The sequence below is a fragment of the Anabas testudineus genome, chromosome 19, assembly GCF_900324465.2.
Source record: "Anabas testudineus chromosome 19, fAnaTes1.2, whole genome shotgun sequence".
NCBI classification, from domain to species: Eukaryota; Metazoa; Chordata; class Actinopteri; order Anabantiformes; family Anabantidae; genus Anabas; species Anabas testudineus.
Genome location: NC_046628.1, coordinates 16932749 through 16955046, shown reverse-complemented (window position 1 = coordinate 16955046; position 22298 = coordinate 16932749). Strand labels below are relative to the sequence as shown.

The 22298-nt window shown below is 42.2% G+C and overlaps 1 protein-coding gene across 4 annotated transcripts in view; it reads left to right on the top strand.

Annotated features, from left to right (window-relative positions):
* Positions 1–22298, top strand: part of baiap2b (BAR/IMD domain containing adaptor protein 2b) — a 56096-nt gene that overhangs the window by 27283 nt on the left and 6515 nt on the right. For 2 of the 4 annotated variants that reach the window (XM_026351954.1, XM_026351953.1), the window contains exons 4-14: positions 2217–2228; positions 2882–2943; positions 4056–4127; positions 5756–5893; positions 15652–15804; positions 17873–18109; positions 18870–19074; positions 19798–19999; positions 20133–20213; positions 20457–20625; positions 21746–21783. In XM_026351954.1, the coding sequence (XP_026207739.1) occupies positions 2217–2228; positions 2882–2943; positions 4056–4127; positions 5756–5893; positions 15652–15804; positions 17873–18109; positions 18870–19074; positions 19798–19999; positions 20133–20213; positions 20457–20625; positions 21746–21783 (1369 nt within the window). The remainder of the gene's footprint in view (positions 1–2216; positions 2229–2881; positions 2944–4055; positions 4128–5755; positions 5894–15651; positions 15805–17872; positions 18110–18869; positions 19075–19797; positions 20000–20132; positions 20214–20456; positions 20626–21745; positions 21784–22298) is intronic. The other 2 variants (XM_026351956.1, XM_026351955.1) reach the window with 1 other exon arrangement.

Below are 22298 nucleotides of genomic sequence, written 5' to 3'. Positions count from 1 at the left end.
TGGAGAGGTTTTTGGATTAGAAAGGTGCAATGAAGCAAAAACATCCGGGTGTCTTGGGATCGTCCAGGTGACAGAAACCCGCAGGAACCTCAAGACACTGATGAAAACCTGTTGGATCTTCACAGCAGTTTTTCTTACACTTAATCAGATTTGAAGGATATTTGATCTACTGTATATTACAACTTCTTACCTTAATTTTGGCCTTTTTTTTTCTATTAGTAATGATAAATGTAATAAGCACGAATGTGTCGGCCTGCCTGTTTGACTTCATCAAGCACTTGGAGTGGTGGGTTTTCAGAACTGATATTATGGCCAAAAATGTGAAAACTCTCAACAGAATTGTTCCGAGAAGCTTTTTAAAACCAGCATGCTTCTCTGGCTGCAGGAGCTGGTAGCAGGGGTGACCTCTGACCATCTGCTCAAGTGTGAAGAGACACTGACTCTCACAGCGTCTAGTTCTGTAGCTGAACCTTCGCCTGCCAGAGGACGGAGGGAGTGACATTAAAATAAAGGAAAGATGCAGTTAATTTAGACTTTTGAATGTTACTCTCTTGAACATGTTTCAATAAAATGCAGTTTTCTGATGCTTCTCTGGCAGAGATCCGTGTGATAAAAGTGCTTGAGCCTGTCCACAGCCAGTGGCTGTTTACTAATGGATGGGACGGAGTGTGTGTTGGTTGCCCTCCAAGAATCAAAGGAGAGTTCGAAAGTACACGCTGGTGCATTTATCTGCTTCACTGCTCCTAATGCCCTGTCCTGCAGTACTTCTACAGTCTTATAGCTATCACTGCATTATCATAAGCCGGTGGGTGTTCTTGCGATGGGACTGCGTGTTGGAAATGAGAACACGAGTTGGACTCTGGACACAACTGTCTTGTCTTGACCCAGTTCACCTCCGTGTATGTGTGTGCGACTGTTGTGTGGGAAGTTTAAGGAGAGGCTCACATCCAGAGTAAATATTCAAGTTAAGTTCAGCACCAAACTCCAGAACTCAAGTAAAGACACACTTCTTTCCTTTCCACCTGTGCCCCCCACCTTCTGCTCTGACCTTTTCTAAATCCTTTCTACTCCAGCTGAGTCTCGTCTGGATGACCGCAGCACTTCCATTAAGCCCATTAATCCTGCTAAGACAGCCCACTCTCACAGTAGACCCCTCTGAATGTCCAGTGCCCACAGGTCCACCAGCAGCCACCCACCCACACCTTCACGTCAGTGTGGCAGCAACATACATGTGATGTCAGCATATACATTATGCAGCGGTGTGTCATTTCTGCATGTTAATGGACCCATTTAGGGTAAATTAGCTCAGCGTTTCGTGATGGTGCTCCAGCTGTACGATGGGTATTTTTAGAAACCTGCCAAAGCCATTATATAAATATTATGTTGTAATGTTAATGACAGGTGTACTATATGGTCATCATCAAATACAGTATATACATTATGTAAATGTGCAATAAGAGTGCACTGCATAGACGTTTTTATTTTTTAATTAAGTTGTCATAAAACATATGTTTTGAATGAATGAAATGCTGGAGAGGTGCCTGTGTACATTTAATTGATTTCTTCTTTATTAATGTATTTCTGGTTGTTATTTACATTAATTGTGACCATATCATCCCCATTTTAATAATGAAAAACATCAGGGTGCAATTAAGTTCACCACAAAACAAGTATCTGTGATTGGAGTTTAGTTTATAAAAGCATCATTTTTAGTCCTGTTTTATCTAGAAATACTAAATACTTTTCTCAAATGAAGTGTTAAATGTTGTTTTCATATATAGTTATTTACTGTAATGTGAGCTCCAGGTATAATATTACAATAATGATTTTACTTATGGACTCTGATACTGGATTTTTATTAGATAAAAATATGTATAATTGGATATTGATCATTAAACATGTTAATTGACTGATATGCTTTAAAGAACCTCGAGTGTTTCTCTGACACAGTATTTCAGCTCATACTGTTGTCACAGCTTCATTAGAAGTTCGATGTAAATCCAGTATCTGGTCCTACATTATGTAGATGTGTGTTAGTAAGTGCAGGGTCGGACCAACTGCCTGTCTGAGTGTTTTTCTGTGTGAAAACCTGTCGTGTGTCTCATTTTTCTTGGGGTAGTTTGATCTGTCACTGTCTCTCCAGGTCTCTATCCCTCCCCTCTTTGCTCAAACTAGATCTTTTTGTTCCTTTTTTTTACAATGCATTGCATATTCAGAAGAGGCAGCATGTAGGTATCTTAAAACGACACGCACCTCCCTGGCTGCATGAATCATCCTTTAATTTCCAACTTATCTTTTGTCTTTTTGTTTTGTTTTGTTTTTTGTTTTTTTTTAGCTCTTTACTTTTTCTGGGTTTTGCCTTTTGCTGTTTTCCCCTGTTATGTTGTAATTCAACAAATGTCTTAATGCGAGGATGATGCAGGATCTTTCTTATCATGCTTTTCCTGTGTGTTTATTAGCAGTAGTGCTATAAGCTCTAATACTAAAAGCCCTTCATATGTTACAGTAGTTTGGTTTTAAGATTAAAAACCTTCAGTAGGTTTCTTTTTTTTTTGGTTTGTTTGTTTTAACTCTTTCATTCTTTCTGTCTGTGCTGCATATTTCTTTAAGGTTCTTTTGATTTGGTCACAGTTTCGAGTTCCGTCTGCTTCATCAGTATCACGACACTTCATCTTGTCCATTGCCTCTTCCTCCTCCCTCGACACCATGCACCTGTGTCTCATCTGTTCTGTGTGGCTGCATGGTCGTTTTATTTGAGTTTTCTGCACGATGTTTGTAGCTTTTGCAGACATTGAAAGATTTAATATCACTCTCTCTTCTCTTCTCTCTCCCTCCTCCCCTCCCTGTTTTTGTTTATTGTCTTTCTTTGCCTTCTCTGCAGGGGAGGTGCTCTTTCAGATGGCTGAAGTACACAGACAGATCCAGATCCAGCTTGAAGAGATGGTGAGCATGTGGTAATCATTGTGGTGGTGGTGGTGCTAAAACGAGCACTTCTTAAGTCACGAGTTGGGAGCCAAACAGATTGTGGATTCTTTGGAGTCCCCACATCACAGGATATTTTAATATTTCAAACTCAACAGGGCACATTCTTTATTCTGTTTGAGTAAAGTAGCAGCTTCACTAAGTTTGTTTTCTGATATGTGATATGTAAATGACCACCTTTTATCAACTGAAGAGATTTTTCAATTCAGTTCCCAAAACATCTCTGAATCTTAGTAAATGAGCCAATTGTGACAACATTAGCAGCAACATTAGCATTAATCTTTATGCAAAGTGTGTTATAAAGAATGCTTGGATGAGAGGAGAAGCAGTTTCAGTCTGGCTAATGGGTGTCAGAGATCCAAGGCAATCATGATGGTTTTTTGTTTTTTTTTACAAATCAGCATTCAGCTGCTTCTCTTTTCCACAGAAATTGCAAATTCATGCAACATTGACATTGCAAACATATAATAACTTGTGTATCACAGTTCAGGCCTCTGTCTTCACTCACTACCCAACACACAGGTCCACATGTCTTGAAAGTGAACTCGATGATCCTTATAAACCAAATAGCTAGAAGTTCCTGCTTTTTTAGCAAATATCCTGCTGATAGTAGTTTGAGAAAATATTACGTCTCCAAACATAGATAAGAGGAAAAGAACCAGCATGAGACCTCAGAGTTCAACTGTACAACTGCTTTTTGTACATTTTTATTATGTGGGTCTGGCACACTGTCTCTTGCTAAATAATATATATGTATATTGCATACAAAGGATCTCCTGGTTAAATTGTGCTCCATCAACCTATACACACTTCGTCGCACATACTATATGTGCTCACAGACAACAAGTTTGTCATTGGCATGTATTTTACATACCAGACATCCTCCCCTAATATGCAGGGTGTGATATTTTCGATGGCAACACAAACACTGTACATTCCTTCACACAGTTCTGCAACCTTACGTTCCTATTTTAAGATAACCCACCACACTTGTGGTTTAGTTTGTGTTTTGTTCCATTGTTTTTGAGGTTTTGTTTTCTTTGTGTGTGTGTGTGTGTGTGTGTGTCTTGCAGCTGAAGTCTTTCCACAATGAGCTGCTCACAGAGCTGGAGAAGAAGGTCGAACTGGATGCGCGCTACCTGAATGTGAGATTCCCTTTTAACGAAGTATATACAGACAAAGTGCCATTTATCCTATTTTAGCTCATTGTTTTGGTTTCCGGACTCTTTTTGAAGGTTTAGTGATCACTTCTATCAACTGTGTAGGACAGACACCAAACATTCACGGTTAAGTTGAGATAAAATAAATACTTCTTGGAACGGTCTTGTTACTACTCACAACATGTCAGTGGACTCAAACTTCTGTCTCCTGTGGGAAAGTCCTGCAGGTTGTTGCCCAATCCAACCCCCCCATCCTCCTCCCTACATAGACCTTGGCATAATTTAGTTGTGAAGTGCTCCAAGTGTCAAATATTGACATTCCTGGCCTATCATCGTATTTAACTGATATCCTCCTGTCAGGATGTGACAGAAGTGTTGGTATCTGATTCTCTGGAAATAAGAAGGGGCTGTTTAATAAAAAAAAAAAAAATCAGGAACAGGAACTGGTAGAGAAACCAAAGATGGTGTACAGGCAGCCGTTTGCTAACGTGTTAGGATGTGATGAATTGTTTATTAGGTGCTAATATATAATATATATTGCTAAAAATACTTTCCGGTGCATACATTTAGAGAGATCTTCTGAAAAACTACTCTGAGCCATGAAAGCGACAGCAGATACTAACCTGCGAGTAGAACTTCACTCTCCTAACATATATTTAATTTTTTCTTCTATTATCATCACACTGTGTGTTTTTTTTTTAATTACCTTATTGAAGTAGAAACTGATCTCACTCAGAGATTTCAAACCTCTCTTATCTTTATCACTGTGTAGAACTACAGTAAATTATGAATATTTTCATGAATGGGTTTTGTTTAGAGCACCAGTCATTATCTAACTGTTCAAGGACTCTGACATGAATTCATACGGAGATTCATTATGTAACAGGATACTTGACCCATCTTGTGCTTGAATGCGACTCTCCAGAGAGTGAACTTATGGGGAATACAGTATTAACCATGCGCTCATAAAATCATTGGCCAGAGACGAAATGCACTCTCTCCTTAATTTCCCATCGGCTTTCATCCAAACCTCTGCAGCAAGTTACATAAATTACTTCCCACTCTGCCCTGTGAATTATGACTCATTCTGTGAAAATAAGGAGTTCTGGGGAAAGAAAAGTCATTTATGGTGATCATTAGTTTGGAATGAGTCCCAAAAACATTTTCTTATTTTAAACAGATGTAGCAGCATGTTTGAAAAGCTCTTTGAGGGATGTCACTGCCATCATTACAGACAAAAATGATGATGCACTCAAATGCAAAAAAGCCATAGAGCCACTTAATGACCTTATGTTTTAAACTCGATTTGCATCTTCCTCCTTCCTATCAATGGTGCACCCAGCATCTCCCCCAGTGCATGCTGGGAAAGGCTTGTTACTTTGAACACGAAATGTAAAAGCAGGGTGTAGTGAAAGCTCGGGTTTGTGTAAATGTCGTAGCAACTGAAACAAATTAAAATGGTGGCACCAAACTTTTTTAGATGTTGTCTGGCTGAAATAAATTTGGAGAGACATTTTGGGCCTGTGATAGCGAATTACCACGGCACTTTGAAATGACTATATGTCAGTGTAAAGTATCATCTGCCCCTGCTGACTTTGTACTGCCCCCCTCAGGCTGCACTGAAGAAGTACCAGATGGAGCACAAGAGCAAAGGGGAGAGTTTGGAGAAGTGCCAGGCAGAGCTGAAGAAACTGCGCAGAAAGAGCCAAGGCAGCAAACACCCCTCCAAGTATGGAGACAAGGAGATGCAGGTCAGTCGGTGTGTTTGAGATGCTGCAGTGTCTCCAGATGTGTTGAATACTTTTAAATAGACGTCCTGGTGCGTCGTTGGTTTAGTCACATCTCTTCTATGGCTCAGTATGGAATAAAACACATGTCCTGGCTCTGACTTGTGAAGGGTCCATATGGCCAGCTGGAAGACCGCTGTATAAAGACGCTTGACAACATGGCTTCAGCAGCCAGTGCCAAGAGCCCATGATTCAGTTGGCTGGAGTCTGCACACAACCTGCCACTCAACCTCTAGATGAAACATGTTTTCATAAATCACTTCTTTGTTTCAGCGGCTCTGAGCTCGTATTTCTAGAGCTGACTCCTGGATTGTTATATTTAGTTGTTGTTGCAGTTAAAGCAGAACATCCTCAAACCCACTTCACTGGTTCCATGTCTGAACATGTGACTAGAAGAGACGGCTCTGTTGTCATCAGGGTCATCAAATGATGCTTCTATTGTGTATATTGGGTTACAGCTTATACTAAAATGATGAGGCGAGGCATGTTTGGTTTTAAAAACATATTTAATATATATGGTATTAAGGAAATGCAGAAACCTGCAGAGCTCATTATGAGGCCAAATTAAAAAACAGCATTAAACCCAGGTTTGTCTTTTACACTGGAACTCGGCTCCTGTTCCTTTTTCATTGATTTCATTATTTGCTGCAGCACTGTATCAGTATTGTATAATATTTATTTATCATATCTAGGGCAGGTGATTGGGTCAAGTTTGTCTCATGTTCAGGTAGCTGCTTGAGCAGAGGCGTGAAGAGACTGTGCAAGTCGCAGTGCCCCCATCTGTAGGTGTTGTGGTGACACATGGTGGGCTGACCATCTTATGCAACCTGCATGCAGGAGTGGTTGGTGTGATGGTGATGTCTGATCAGCGCCGGAGAGAGGGACAGGTGACCAAGAGTTTAGAAGTATTCTACTGTGTATTCTCTGTGGGGGTAGGACTGTCTACATGTGCAGTTAACAGTGATGAGCGTTAATCTCAACCACACAAAACATCCTCAGTGTTAGTCGGAGGCTTGGTGCAATATTCAGCTGCATTGTCTGTCTACACAAATGTCGTGCAGACTAGCTCTTCTGGCCTTCAGCAGGTTTCTGTCAGAACGACCCCCCCCCCCCCATCAGCAATAGGCTGAATCTATGCTTGATGGATTTCTGAAGCTTGTGATGTTTCTCCCTAGTCAGCACTTGCAGCGTCAAATGCGACACAAATAATTAAACTCACAATGGCGCCAGGAATATGGAGCTTTATTCAGTGACAGCTTGTCTGCACAATGTTTTACATGGCAAAAAAAAACGACTTACCTGCAGCTCCTCTGTGGCTGTTGAACAGAAGTCACATGGGAATGCAGTATATTGAGTTCCAGACCATAATCCAGTCATAAAGTGCAGGTAATTATTTTATCACAAAGGCTTCTGTTCGTTAGGGTTCACAAACTTCATCCCTCCTGCCGTAGCCTTGAAAAACCACTTGACACTGCATCAGTGGATTCATGTTTTCTCATTACTACTTTTTTTTTTTTTTTGGCAATTTGACCATTTAGGTGGAAGAAAGTTTGAGAGACACAAGATTCCAAGTTTGATTTAAAACAGTGAAGCTTTGGATTTAATGTTATTACTTATTAAGAATGTCAAGGCATTTTGACAAATCAGGTAGAGTCTGCATAGGATTCAGTTGATTCATGATCCTTTGAGCCTTGTACAGTAAAGTATGTATTCTGAGACCAATGATAACGAATTGGATTCAAACCTTCCACCCCCAAGAACTTGTCAAACACACTGGACATTTGCACACGGTGACTAAGCCTAAGCTGAGACTGTAGCAGACACTGGATGGTTGTAACTCGTCATTGCAGTGCAGAGAAAACATGGTGTCAAAGGTTAAGGGCTAATTGTGCAGAGCTTCCAGAGGCTGAGACAGTCGCACCGCATCGCTCTGTACGAGCAGCAGGGGAGGTAATTATTGTGTAATTGTTAGTGTTGCCGCGATGGATAACTGGTGGAGCGTGAAAGGGGCGGCCGGGCTGGTCATTACAAAAATCGATACAGGGAGCTGTGAGGAACAACAGCGCAGGAACATATTCAGCCCCGGTGTCTTGCATTTCCTCTCGGCTTTATTGGCTTATCGGAGGTGAGAGATCCAGTCTCAGCTGAGAGGCCAGGTTCCCTCTTTGTGTGTTCTCCAGAAATGAACTGATGTCCACAGTCTCTCCTCTGAATCTCAGAGAACAGCTTGTACATTTGTGTCCATCACCACTGGAAAAGGTCTGTCTAGTCTTTTCTACCTACTGGTACATCTGTAGAAGATCGGACGTGGAGTGGGGAGACATGGGAGTTCATCTTTGAAAATGTGCATGAATAAAAGTCATGTTGATTATGTTTCATTAAAATGAAAAATGAAGTATTGTGCAGCGCCGGCAAAGGTAGTAGTCTAGTGCTGCCTCATCATTTCTTTGTGTGTTAGCATCTGTTGCGACCCCTCTGAAGAGCATGTTCCTGGTGTGTAGGTAGCCAGATTCCTGCTGAGCATCATATGGGCCTCCATAGAGACTAGGAGACAGCAGCAGCCTGCACTATGCAACAGATTTGTCCTTTTGAATGTGAAACATGGTGAATGAATGTGTCTGGACACTTACATACAGTATGTTTGGACAACACCTGAAACTTTGTGGATGTGTGTTGGCTCACTTGCTTTGACATCATCAGGCTGCTTCTTCCCTAACACATCCTTCTCTCTTCATGCAACTCTCCACTGTCAAACTTTTAATGAAGTGATGCTGCAGCTGACTGGAGCTGCATCACAGCAAAAATAAAAACGCCACACATGCAAGTAATCGCCATTCACTCCTCGTGATTGATGTTAATATTAAAACTTTATGCAATGGAAAGTCACCCATTTATGACCAAGACGCACAGGGGCCGTAAAGCACTGAGCTGCTGCCTTAACACAAAATACAGTCTGATAAATCACCTGCTACATTTATTACTGAAGCCTGATCTGTAGGTGTAAGCTGATGAGAAAGTCATTCGTCCACTACCACTCCATCGTGTCCTGAAGAATCTTCTGTGACATTATGATGCTAAACCCGTTATTAGGAAGAATATTTATTGGCAACAGTCTCCAGACTTTAGAGTCTTAAAGAAAATTAAACCACACACAATGATTTCGTCCTCCCTGGAGATCAAGTTGCTCACAGATTTATTATTTTATACAGATTATTTGTCGGACAATGAACAATTCAAGCAACCAGCATCAAACAAATACTGCAGCCCTGATTGAGTCGTGTCAGTTGAAAGTGGTGGAAAAGCAGACATGACCTCAGGGTTTGAGTAAGAGGAAGTTATTCTGTGTTCACATCTTTTATTACATTAAAAGACACTGAGTTCTCTCTGCGTCTGTATCTATGTTCCACCTTCTCTTTTAGAAAGGAAACCTTCAGGCCTCAGAACACTTTTCGAGGTGTTTCTCCATGGGTGATAACATGGGGACACTGATACTAACACTGACTCACATCCTCTTGGAGACATTGGAAGCACAAAACAATAAATTATCACAAAAAGAAAAGAGAAAACGGGAGAATTTCCTGCATCGAGTGAAACACGTGAATGACACTTAAACACTTTCCACCATCCTACTCGTTCCTACTTTAATGGTTTCTGACACATTTAATGAGATGAGATCAGAGGAAGTGGTAGCACGTCATCGAATGAGAGCTGTGTGAGCGTCTCAAAGGAAACAATGGCGACAAAGGAGAGAGAGACGAGGAGTAAAGGAGAACAAAACGTGACAGGAGTTAGCTGGAGGTCAGAAATGAGCTGCGCTGAATTACTTGAATCAGATTGTACTGAGCTTACCCGTGACGGATGATGTCACCGTCTTATTTGTATTCTCATATTTTAAGTGTAAACACAAAGATGGCTGCGTCAAACATTTCTGACTCATAGGGCCTCGGTTCTCATTCAGTTTATGTGGTTTTTATGAAGGTGTTGAGAATCATAGTCCCAGGTTGTTCCTCAGTATCACTGATTGAAAGAAAATCAACAACTTTGTCCACTCAGAGGTCAAAAGGTGAAAATCAAGGCAGCACTCACTCATCCAAACACTTTAGACTCATAGAAATTCTCTCCAGTCTTTCAAACTTTGGTTATTTGACGCAGTTTCTGAAATATGAAATCTTTGGAGCCTTTTTTTTTCTGCCATTATAAAAAATATTCAGTTTGTTTCTCAGCAAAGATTTTTCCTGTGTCACTGCGTTTATCAACCACAACAACAGAAGTCACTGGCAGCCTCCCCAGGTTCATCCACAATGACCTTGACAATCAAAGCTGTGCCTGGTTCACTTTCAATCCAATCTAAACTTTCCGTCCACGTCGGCCCCTCGCTGCCGCTGAGATGATTCAGAAATGTGTAAAAATTGGCATCAGGCTGGAGACACCAGAGTCAATTTCATCCTGGCATCCGCTTTTCCCTACAGCTGACTGGGAGCTTCAGAGCCAGTTAACACAATTGTCTGTTATTACTTTCAGCCTTTTGGCAGTTTCTGTTTTCCTTCATCTCCGTGAGACGCAGCCATTACTCAGTGTCTGGTACTGAGCTGTGGAAAGTAAAAAAAAGTCTAAATGAATTTGAGCAGTGCAGGTATTCTTTCACCTCTTTCACCACCAAGTGCACATAAAAAAGAATTTGCATAGGTCACCAGGGTTTAATATACCTGAAGTTGGTGGAAAACCGCTTTAAAAGTATGTAGAATACTTTTTCAAGTATAATTACTGATCCGTTCCAGGGTTTCCACCACACACACTGTTGTATTTTATGTTTCAGACCATGTTTGAAGTGAAACCTATCGATGTATACTGCACACACTCTCTTCCTCACAGACGCTCCCTAAATGCTGATCGTGTCGGCCGTCAGCAGAAACCAGGAGCGGCTTTTGGCCTAATTTTATATTTAGTGGGAAGAGGCAGCTCTAAGCAAAAGAGTGGCTGATTGGCAGCGGCATGAAAGGCCAGATGGAACTTAATTACGGCTCCATATCTGAGAGCACTCGCAACATGTGTACACTGCGAACTGAAGGCCTGAAGCATTGAAGCTACGTAAATAATGCAAAAGAACCTGAGAAAGGTTTTTCTGAGGTCTGGTATAAAACTGTTGTGCAGCTCTTAGCTTACAGTGCTTTATGAACCTCGCTCATCCTTAGATTCAATCACAGTTACACTCTGTGCAAAATTGGCTTCTCAAAATCTTCGGAAGTGAAATTCATATCAAACAGAAGTCGTCATTATCAGTTCTGGCTCCTCCAGTGGTTCCATTTCCTCCCGATTAGATCCACTAACTACAGTTACAAGACAGATGAACGGCACTGTTTGCAATTTACTGCATAAATTGGCCTTGAAATGTGATCTTCAGTTTTAATAACCAGTTATTGGCAACAGTAACCTCAAGCAAGTTCTTCTTGTAGCTCGGATCAGACCGGCCCAGCATTCAGGACTTTGGACCATTGTTCCTCACAGAACTGCTTCTGAGGACGTCGTCTGGAATCTGGAGAAAAACCTTGATAAACCTGGGAATTAAGATTCCCCTTAATGCAAACACTCCAGCATGGCAGCCCCAAATCATGAAATTTGTAACTCACATTCTTATTGTCTTAGTCGACACATCAAAACTCCAGGTAGTCCAGAACACTGCTGTGAGGCCTTTTATCAAAGCTAAGTAAACAACCCATTTACCACATCAAGCCTCCCTCCACTGGGTATCCATCCGGTTTACTGCAGAATCTTCCTTTGCCTTCAACGTCTTATGTCTTCTTGTTTTTCTTCTTTGACGTTCATGTCACCTTTGACTTCTTTATCGTCTCTAACTGTCCGGGACACCTCCTGCAAGAGAGGGAGTTTGACCTATTTTGCTACTACTACTATTACTACTATAGATTTAGTGCTTTTAATGGTCAATTCATTGCTTCACACAAGACAAATAATAAAATAAGAGGCTGTTTTCAGCCTGTCAAATGTAAGTGTTTGCTGAGGGATCATTACATCATGATTTAGTGTCTGAGTTGGAGGAAACTTATCAAGAACAGTGAGTTAGTTTCACCTGATAAAAGTTCACCTGCTCTTAGTCTTGCTTTGACCTCTGCTGTTTTTCCTTGCAGCCTGGGAACAGATACTGAATGAACCTTTTACACTTTACAAAGACTTGATGCTTGTGCCAAAAGAAGACGGGTTTGACAGCTTCTGTCTTCTTCTTGTACCCTGTGTGGCGTTTTGCTTCCTTGTCAGAGCTCACATGATGCTGCAGGAAAGAATTTAACAGACGGGTACAGTCAACAAACGCAGTACATGAACTCCAGGGTCAATCACGTGTTGACTTGCTCCATGTGACTCTTCATTTTGCACACTCTGTATTTGTAAACTATGCTCATCTACACAGGGTGAATTCAGTTTGTCGCTGTTGGTCAACTCTCTGATGATCGACGGGTCCCTCATCCCGACCCCAGCATGCTGGTCTGAATCTGATCAACGCTGTCGCTCGCTGTGGGCTACATGAAAGCTTCTCCACCTCCGCAGTTTGAATGATTCATTAATGGCCTTCGCCTTCCTCTGCTCCTGCCACTTTGGCTTACACCATTGAATATTTGTCTGTGGGTGATCGGTGCATGTTGAGCTATTGTGCGCCCACACGAAAGGACCTTGTTCTGTTGCTAGAAATGGCCGTTTTCCTGCTGAATGACCATATTCAGGCAGAGGATTTCCTTTAACAACTTCTCCAGTTACATCCTGACTTGATGATTCTACTGAAATGTGTAAAAGTCAAACAAGAACCAAGGACAGAAGCCAAATTTGGAAGATCTGACGGGTGACACGATGGCTCCATCAAGTGGCACAGTGGTGTATCGCCAAACTCCTGGGTCGAGACTAAAAGCAAAGCTTTGTCATTTGGTCTTTACTCTTCAGAAACATGCAAAAGAATAGTTCAGGAAGCTAATTTAAGTATAGTGATAACAATAAGAGACTGGGGGGAAATGAATAAAACTTTCTTTACACACATCTTTAAATACAAAACAGTTCAGTTCTATAATCTGTATTTGTATCCAAGCTTTTTTTATTAAAAGCTCATTTTAGACTAAAAATGTCAACGTATGCTCAAGTAACGGCTAAAGAAGGTGGTTGAATTTGGATAAAATCTGAAAGTGAGTGTTGTGAGTGCACTGCATCATTTTAAGTCTCCAGCACCAAAATGGCGACTGTGGCCTTGTGCAGTCAGAAATGCAGAACAGCAGCACTGCAAACAAGTTGATTTGGTTGGGATTAGGCACCAAATGAACATGGTTAAGGTTGGTGAAATGTCGAATTGTTGCCTAAAAATCCAGTCACATTCTCCACGTTGGGCTGGTTACGTGCCACCCCAACCTCCCCCCCTACAAACTTCGAGGGTATTATTAGTAGGCAGCCGTGTATTGTTCACTGCAGCATATAAAGTCATCAGATCAATGCTTCAGCTGCAAAAATTCTCTAATTTATTCTTCTGGTTTTAATTTTCAAGTTGTCTACATTTTTCCAGACTGAACGATGTGTCACAGTAAAATAATTCTTCATTATTTGAAAGTCAAGACAATTCATGGCTCAGCTCGACACTGTATTCGACACTAATGAGGTTCTATATTTTTCTCTCACCTCTTCTCCCTGTAATCAGCTTGTACAGAAGGGTGAAAGGATGAGATTAATTGCAGGGTGTCTGCAAGCATTGTCTCATCTTCGCTGTCAATCCTTGGCTATTAGGCTCATTACCGAGATGCGACTAACACAGAGACGGTCGATCACTGGAAGGATGTCGTCCCCCTGAAAACCACTGAACATCTCACTTAGCCTGCAGAGGCTGTGGACAGAGAGAGTGTAATAGAGACTGGCAGACTGAGGGGGAGGTGGAGCAGGGAGGCTGTGAGAGGAACTAAAGTTTAGGGAAAGTCTTTTGTCTAGGCCTAAATGACTGAACACAGACACAAACACGCTTTTTTGGTTTCACCAAAGTGAAACTTTTTTAGTGTATAGTGGAAAATGAAGGAAGGTAAAGGTCGAGTTGATAATTCCCTTTTTGACAATCAAACCCTTTAGTTATCTTGCTGATCCAGCAGATGTGAGTTATTCAATTTACCAGTTAACCCAGATAAACTCTGTGTTGATGTGGATGAAAAACCACACTGTAAATCTCTAATTCTTAACAATTGAAGGGTTATTTCTTTCTGTCAAGGCCCCTACGGAAAGCTGAACATCCAACCTTGACTGTGCTTTAGATTGAATCTTGTTGCAGAGTGTTTTTGTTGAATCTACTTCAGAGATGCTGAATTTACATTAAAGGCTCAAACTTTGCCCTGAATTTAAATCGTGTCAGCATCTGTTCACAGAAAGGCTTAAAAAAATGCAGCTCTTTCAGCATTTACATTTTTCTCACATTGAATGACGTCTCTTTAAATTCATGCACCATAACTGCAAAATCTTAGTCGTTACCATTTCTGTTTTTAATTGTGCTGTTAAAAGCTTGAACACTGCATTTGCAAACCTCTGTATGCGTTTTCCATTTGTGTTTGAGGAAATATGTGACTCACAGTAGACGTATTATTATTTATTTATTTTAGAGATATGTATGTTGTTGACACAGACATATTTACTAATGAATGCATGAATTAGCTTAATTACTTAATTTGCATGTCTTGTGATGCTTAATGTGTGATGGTGGTTACAGCACATCACCTCCAGTATGTTTTTCTTCAGAGCTGCTGTTGGTTCGAGCAGCCGGTCCCGTCTGACCGAGCGTGGGCTGCTCACTTTCTCTGCAAACGACCCATTCGTGATTGTTAACACCTTACACTGGAGCCCAGCGCTGTCTGGCACTTATAGAAGGCCGCTTTGCATTATTCAACTTGAAATGCTTTCAGTACAGTAACTGAACCTGGGGATAAAGCCGCTATCGCTGCTGCTAGATGTGGACAAGTGGTTGCACTTTGTTTGTTGGAGAGCAGATGTCCTCAGTGGGCTGAGACAGTGAAGAAAGCGAAGGTAAATGGGTTTAAAAGCCAGACACAGCTGAAAGGAGAACGAGCCTGAGAAGCAGGCACTTTGTCACCATTATCACATAATAGACACATATAGGATCAGACGGTCTGATGGGCTGATGGCAGGACTTCTCTCCCTCTAATTCATGGGTTTTCAGCTCTGATGTGCTGTGACATTTACAGATATTTTCTGCAATTGTGATTTTTTCCATGTTATACATCAAAGCACTATTTGTCTACCTTGTGTTTTGTATTTGTCATGATGGTTGATGTGTTGAGTATGTCATTCATGAAAATCCATCAAAATGTTGCTCATTATCTGCTGAAATGATTCAGAGCCTCAAATGTTAAACAGGTGATTCACCCACTTTACACCATGTAATTTTATTTGCGGTGCTCAAAGATCTCCACATTATACAGAGTAGTAACTCAGGACATCATTTCTCAGAGGGGATGTTGCTATTGAATGTTTTGTCATTGAGGCCTTGAGAGACACAAACTAAACTTGTTTATCCTCAGTTCAAGTTACTTTAGCATCATTTAGTTTTTTAATGAACAGAGAAAACTTCAATTTGTGGCATCTGACTCTGAAACTTTCAATAATCATCATCCAGACACTGAAGTAGCGTCGTAATGAGGACATGTTTTCTCATGCCGTCCTTTTCCCTTATTTCCCTCCAGTATGTGGAAGCTATCAGCAATAAGCAAAGTGAGCTGGACAGCTACATCGCTGAGGGCTACAAGAACGCTCTGTCTGAGGAGAGGAGGAGGTACTGCTTCCTGGTGGACCGTCAGTGTGCCGTGGCCAAGACCAGCACTGCCTATCATGGCAAGGTGAGAAGGAAGCACTAACCTTTAGTGTCAGCTGGTGTCATGGAAGGATAATATCTGAAATGGTTCCCTCAACAAGTCCAGTGGGATTTATTTCCATTGGATTATTGCAGAAAATAAGTTAGATAATCTTCACAAACGAGCACCACTTCTGTGCTTTCTGGAGTGATACAATCAGCAGAAGTAAGAATCTGTTTCTATTAACAAACTTCACCAACCCCCAGTGTTTCTCTTTGCTTGACATGCAGCAGTCAGTAGTTTTGTAATATCCAACAAATGGATTAAAGTTGATAGGAACAACATGTCTCTCCCACCTCTCACACTGGGGAAATGTGAAGTGAGAGAGGATGGAGGGTGAGTGGGTGAGGAGGAGGAGTGAAGAGGGGGGAGGCAGCAGGGGAGAGAATGACCTACTTCTGCAAGAACACTTGGTTCAGACTCGGTGTGTGTGTGGGTGTGAAAGTGTCTGAATGAGTGACTGATAGACAGAGGGAGGAAGCGCAGAACACAAACTGCTGATGTGATGATGCATCAGCAGCAAGACTGAATTAGTCGGAAGTCAGAGCTGCAACAGTTAATCAGTGAGTTGATCAAGACAAATTGTGGAACAGCTGCTATAATGATGGAATTATTGGGCAGTGGAGAGGTCGGTGGAGTGGTCGTCCATTGACCAGACTCCTTTAGTCATACGTTGAACTGTCCCTGCACAAGACTCTGAACCCCCAAGATGTCCAGAAGACCCCAGTGCACAAACAAACAATCAGGAAATAAAGTGGTAAACAGATTAAGCAAAGTAATCACTGGTCGATTTAATAGAAAAACATGTTGCTACGTTATTAGTTCGGCGTTGCAGGTTGTTTCCCGGCTGGTTTTCATGTTTGTTAAATACCAATAAGTTAAGCTGACTGTTAATCACAATGCTCGGTGAGTAATTCCATGCATCAACGCTGAACCTGCTGTGATGCTGGTGGTAGTACACCGCACTTCCTGTACTGCTAACACTGAAACCCATTAGTGCATTAGTCAATCCACAGAAAATAAATTGGCAGATTTTACAATTGTCCGTCATCGATACCAAACTTTCTCTGGCTCCAGCCTCTCAGATGTCAGCATGCGTTGTTTGTCTGAAAGTGTTAAACTAAATGATCTATTTTGTTCTTGGCCATTTTTCACTGTTTGATCATGTTTTACTGGGTCATTTTATTGAAAACCAGAGGCCACAGTGAGTCATCACATCAAACCAGCAGGAAGAAACACTGAGGGAGACACTAGTGCAGGCACACACAGGAATACATGGGTGAAATTCTATTTATTTGGATTCTATGAATGCTGATATGAACATGAAGGAAGGAATTGCTTCTGTTTATTGGGGACTACTGCTATTATCTAGCCCTGAACATTCATGGCCACAAGAAACAAGAATTGTCACAGAAACTCCATATATCTCTGCAACAACCCACTCTCGTTGTTATGAATGTGCTTTTGCTGCACCTTTATATGCATTTGTTTATTTGATCATCCCTCCCACGCCTTGACACCTGACTCCCCGGCCCACATACACACACTCAGCAGGGCTAGACAACCTTGGGATCACACTGTTTATCCTCCACACCAGCCTGGTGGAGTTAAAACTGATCTATCTTTCCAACATTCATAGATGCAGAACTCTCAATTTATTCGCAGATGATTCATGCAAATGAGCAGTGTCTTTATGTAACTGCCCTACTGTATAATGCATGGAGGGAGAGTAACTCAGCTCTTCAAGCACCAGCTGAGAGTTTCTCAAATCAGCACATTCATAAAGAGAATTCATCTCCTGCTCTCTATCGCACCTGTCATCTGCTGCATACTCCTGCTTATGTAAATAATGTGATGCCATGTTGATGTGAGGGAAAATCCTTCTAACATTAGTAAAGCAGCATTACCTCTGGACTCAATCAACTTTTTCAGTGTCGGTGTTTTACTTTTATGCACCACTAATGAACTAGTGAAAGTTCACGTGGGTAAAGCCGTGTCACACAAGCCCAGTCTGGTATGTGTTCCTAACCCCTTGCTTCCTTATTTCCTCCAGGGGAAGGAGCTTTTATCCCAGAAGGTCCCGGTGTGGCAGCAGGCATGTGCCGAGCCCAACAAACTGCCAGATCGTGCCATGTTTCTGGCTCAGCAGATGAGCAGTGCAGCGGGCACCATAGCTCCCGGTGCTCATCATCCAGGCATGCCCATCTCTGAGCCCCTCCCTGGTGCTAAACCCCTGCCAGTGCCTCCAGAACTGGCAGCTCTCAGGGCCAGCGGGGCTTTGGGACAGCAGGTTTGTTTCTCTACTGTAATGACTGATGTTATTTATTTATTTAAGGACCTCACCTCCTTCCTTCGTCTATACAACATGAACCTGAACCTGATTGTGGGCTTCGACTCTGAAACTCAGTGTTAATCTTCCGAATAGCTCTTGAGAAGTGTCCTCAATTAGCGAATGTACCCATTTTAGTCAAATGTCTTCATTCACACTAAGAGAGCGGCATACTTGCAGAGTGTTGTCTAATCACACTCTTAATAGGGACCTGGAGTGTACCAGCGGGTGTTGCCTCTAGATGCAGCTGCTGAATCCTCAGAAAATTCTACTGAAAGCAAATAACATAATTTGCAAGTGATGCTAATTAGCTTTGTTGTGCAGAAGTGACTGAAAGTCCTCATGTCCTTGGGCTCTTTCACACCACCCCCCCTTCTGCAGGCATGGTTATGGGGGTGGGAGACATGAAGATGTACTGTCCATGGAAAACTGCCGCAGCTAATTAAAAAGCTTGGTGCAGATTCAGTCGTGTGCTGTTACCACATTAATGACACTTTGAAATTCTTTGCAGTCTCCCAGCAGTCGTTCCAGAAGTTTATCTTTAAACCAACACTCAGATGTAGTCTTTTCATTAATCAGCATTTCTTGACCCAGATCCACTCTCCATCTTGTTCATCTTTATTAATGAGCTGCAGGATGTTACATAACAGCTTCAGGTCGTGAAAGGAGAGAAACAGTTTGTGCTTTAATAGCCTGTATACAAATTTCATCATCGGTGCAGAGGCTGATGGGAGGAGTGGACGGAGGGATGCCGGTGATGAACGGCACCGCCGGCGCCCACGGAGGAGAAGACTACCAGCAATGGATGGAGGGCAAAGTTGCCCAGAGCAAGGCCTCGCCGCAGACACAGCGGCACGGAGGGGAGGTCTATTCCAACACCCTGCCTGTGCGCAAGGCCGCTCCTGCTAAGAGCAAGACCACACTGAGTAAGGACACACGCTGTGATTTAATGACCAACTGTGCTCTAAATTTAACTTCTCTTTCCCTGGAGTAAATGTAGCATAAGTCCTGGCAACAAATAGGAGTAATATCTTAGTACAGTGAATCAGGTGACAACACTTATTGAGTGTAATAACCAAGAAGAATGATTTTTTTTTTAGCTTCAGTGTTTTGGTGTAAGAGCTGTTTGGATGTGTTTTCAACATCATGAGGAAGCTGTTCTCAATTAGAAAGCCCCCCTTAAACCCACTGTACAGTAGATGAAATAGTAATAGACAGTGAAGTCAACTCGTTTAGTCCACTTTTTATCAGAGGAAATTAAATTAGACTGTAATGCATTTATTGAAAAGTATTATTACATCTCAAAGATGCAAACACTCACAGAGCTAATGGAGGCATCTGCCTGGATATCAGACACAGTGGTGATTTAATAAGAAACGGGCCAAAGCCAGTGGGAATAAAAGGAGAGTTAATATTAAAAATAAGAAAGAGAGAGTGAGTAAAAATAGATGTAGGACAGAGACATGTCACCAAAGAAACGACTGGTTGAAAATGTCAACAAGCTGTTTGTGCTACACTTCTATAGGCAGTTTATAATCCAGTGCAAACAAATGCTGTCAACTGGTTTGTGTGAATAACGGAAGCATATGGACGAACAGTAGCTACACGACATGTTTTACACCATGTTCCCCTGCTGTTACTTCTCCCAGCGGAGACCCGCACGCTGCCGCGGTCCAGCTCCATGGCTGCAGGGCTGGAGAGAAACGGGAGAACTCGTGTCCAGGCCATCTTCTCCCATGCAGCCGGTGACAACAGCACCCTGCTCAGCTTCTCTGAGGGTGACATCATAACTCTGCTGGTTCCTGAGGCCCGCGATGGCTGGCACTACGGAGAGAGTGAGAAGACGAGGATGTGAGTGCAGCTTATTCATTTGTTGGTGCAGATGCCACAACTACATCTTCCGTGTGTCATCACTTAAAGCCGACATGAAATACAACAGTAACTTGTGTTTAGCGTTGTTCACATCTGGCGTCACCTCTTCCAGGCGTGGCTGGTTTCCTTTCTCCTACACGAGGGTGATCACTGACAGTGATGGTGACTCCATGAGGCAACTTCGAGTACACAAGTAGGTATTGATGTTGACTTACAGTATTACTTCTTGTATTATGGTCTATTTCATTTTGAAAGCTTGAAACTTTGTTATTGGAAAACCGATAACAAAATAAGCAACGACCCCAGTGACTGGAACCTTCTCTGCAGATCTTCCCACAAAAACACCCTTAAACCAACATGTCTGTCCCTGATTGGCCCCACGGGGGACACGATGTTTACAGTTTCCTAAATTTTCTGCACTTCTGTGTGTCTCCAGCCTTCATCACGGGAAAAGCAGCAGCACAGGCAATCTTCTAGAGAGAGAAGACATGGCTGTCCCCGTCCCAGATTACGGCATCCACTCCCGTATGGCGGCACAGACTGCTGCTGCGCTGCATGGCAGACAACAACGCCCCTACAGCGTTGCAGTGCCAGGCTTCTCACAGGTGGGGGTCCTGCAAAACAAGCGCATGCACGCACACACACACGTTGGCATCTACCCACACACATTCACACATGACACATGAGCTGAGCTGTCACCCTAAACCTAGCAAAGATCTGTGCTGGTCTGTCTGAAAGTTTGGAGTCGGCTTCCCGTGTGTTGCTGACCTGAGATACAGTAGTGGAACAGCTTAACTTTGACGAGCTGTCTCTTACTTTAGCAGCACTCACAGTTCTGTAACGTCACAGAGAATGCTCTGCTACATTAGCTTATATAAACACAGAAATCTGTTGCACTTCGCTTCACACATTCCTGTGCAGGGAGGGTCGAGTGTGGCACAGCTCAGACTGGAGAAGTCTTCTTCTGCGCCTGGCTGCATGTGTCTCTAAGGGAAGTGCTTCTGACAGGCATCGGTTGATGAACGAGTGAGCAGTCGAGAGAGAGAAGGCACCAGTGGAGATGAGGAAGGGGAGTCAGTTTTTAAGAAGGCAAACTCAGAAGTAGACTTATGCAACACGAAGCCCTTCACTTTCAGCCCAGCTTTCCTCCTACGCCTCACCTGGAACATTAAATGTGGGCGATGCCTAATTGCTCAGCAGTCACGTAACAACTTAAACTGTTCCTTCAGCCTCACAGCATTTAAGATGGAAACATCTCTGCTGACATTTAAGGAGAACTGGGTTTTGTCGTCAGGCCGATGGGTACAAGAGTGTCTCAAACACTTTCAGTAGGAACCGATTTGACAATTTGTAGGTCATGAGACATGTGTTATGTTTCTGTGGGGAGTTAGGAGTCAGTTCCCTCAACAAAATGCAGTTTGAATGCAGACATTTAATTATGTTTCGACCTGCAACTCACCCAGTTGATGCTCACTACTTCAGTAAGTCTTTATATTTCTCTTTCTTTCATTGAAAGAGGTCGTTTTAACAGATAGATTTTGATGTGTAGCCAGTGCTGCTGCAGGATGAGCCTTTTACAGCTCTTGCAGTATCTTGTTCCACATTTCTTTTCTGCCATCTACTGGCTGTGGTGGTCATTGCAACATCTCCCTGATGGTGTCAGTATTTCTTCTTTAGGTTCAAAATAACTAGTTTGACTGAATCTCAATCGTTTTTGTCTTACAGCAAGGAGCTGAAGAGTACGAGCCTCGCTTCCCCACAAGGTAAGAACCACAACATTACAGTTTTGTATGTTTTTATTTTGTATTGACACCAAAATCTGGTTCAGTTCAGTTCATACTCAGTCAGTTCAAGTTGAATATCAGTAAAGTTGTCTACTGCGTGTAGACGAATTTGACAATGTGGTTTCACTTTGGTTAATGCAACTTAAAGAGCTTGTGGGTGCGAACGTACAGAGAACTGACCTGGAACCATGTTGAAACAGCTGAAGATGGAGAATTGAGGGATTGGTTCATTAAATGACACACAGCCTTAAGTCCAGACCTGCAAACACGCAACTAGCAGGACACGCCAACTTCTTCTTCTATGTTTTCTTTATGCTCCTTTTGTGTCATGTTCCGTTAGCTCTTGTTTTATACAACACCTCCAGTCAGAATCTCATCCCACAGTATGATATATTTTTTATAAGAACAGTTATAATAAGTCACATTTAGGCATGCTGTTCATTAATTCGGTTTTCTGTATTAAGCTTAAGTTAATTTAAATTGTCTTTTTGTCA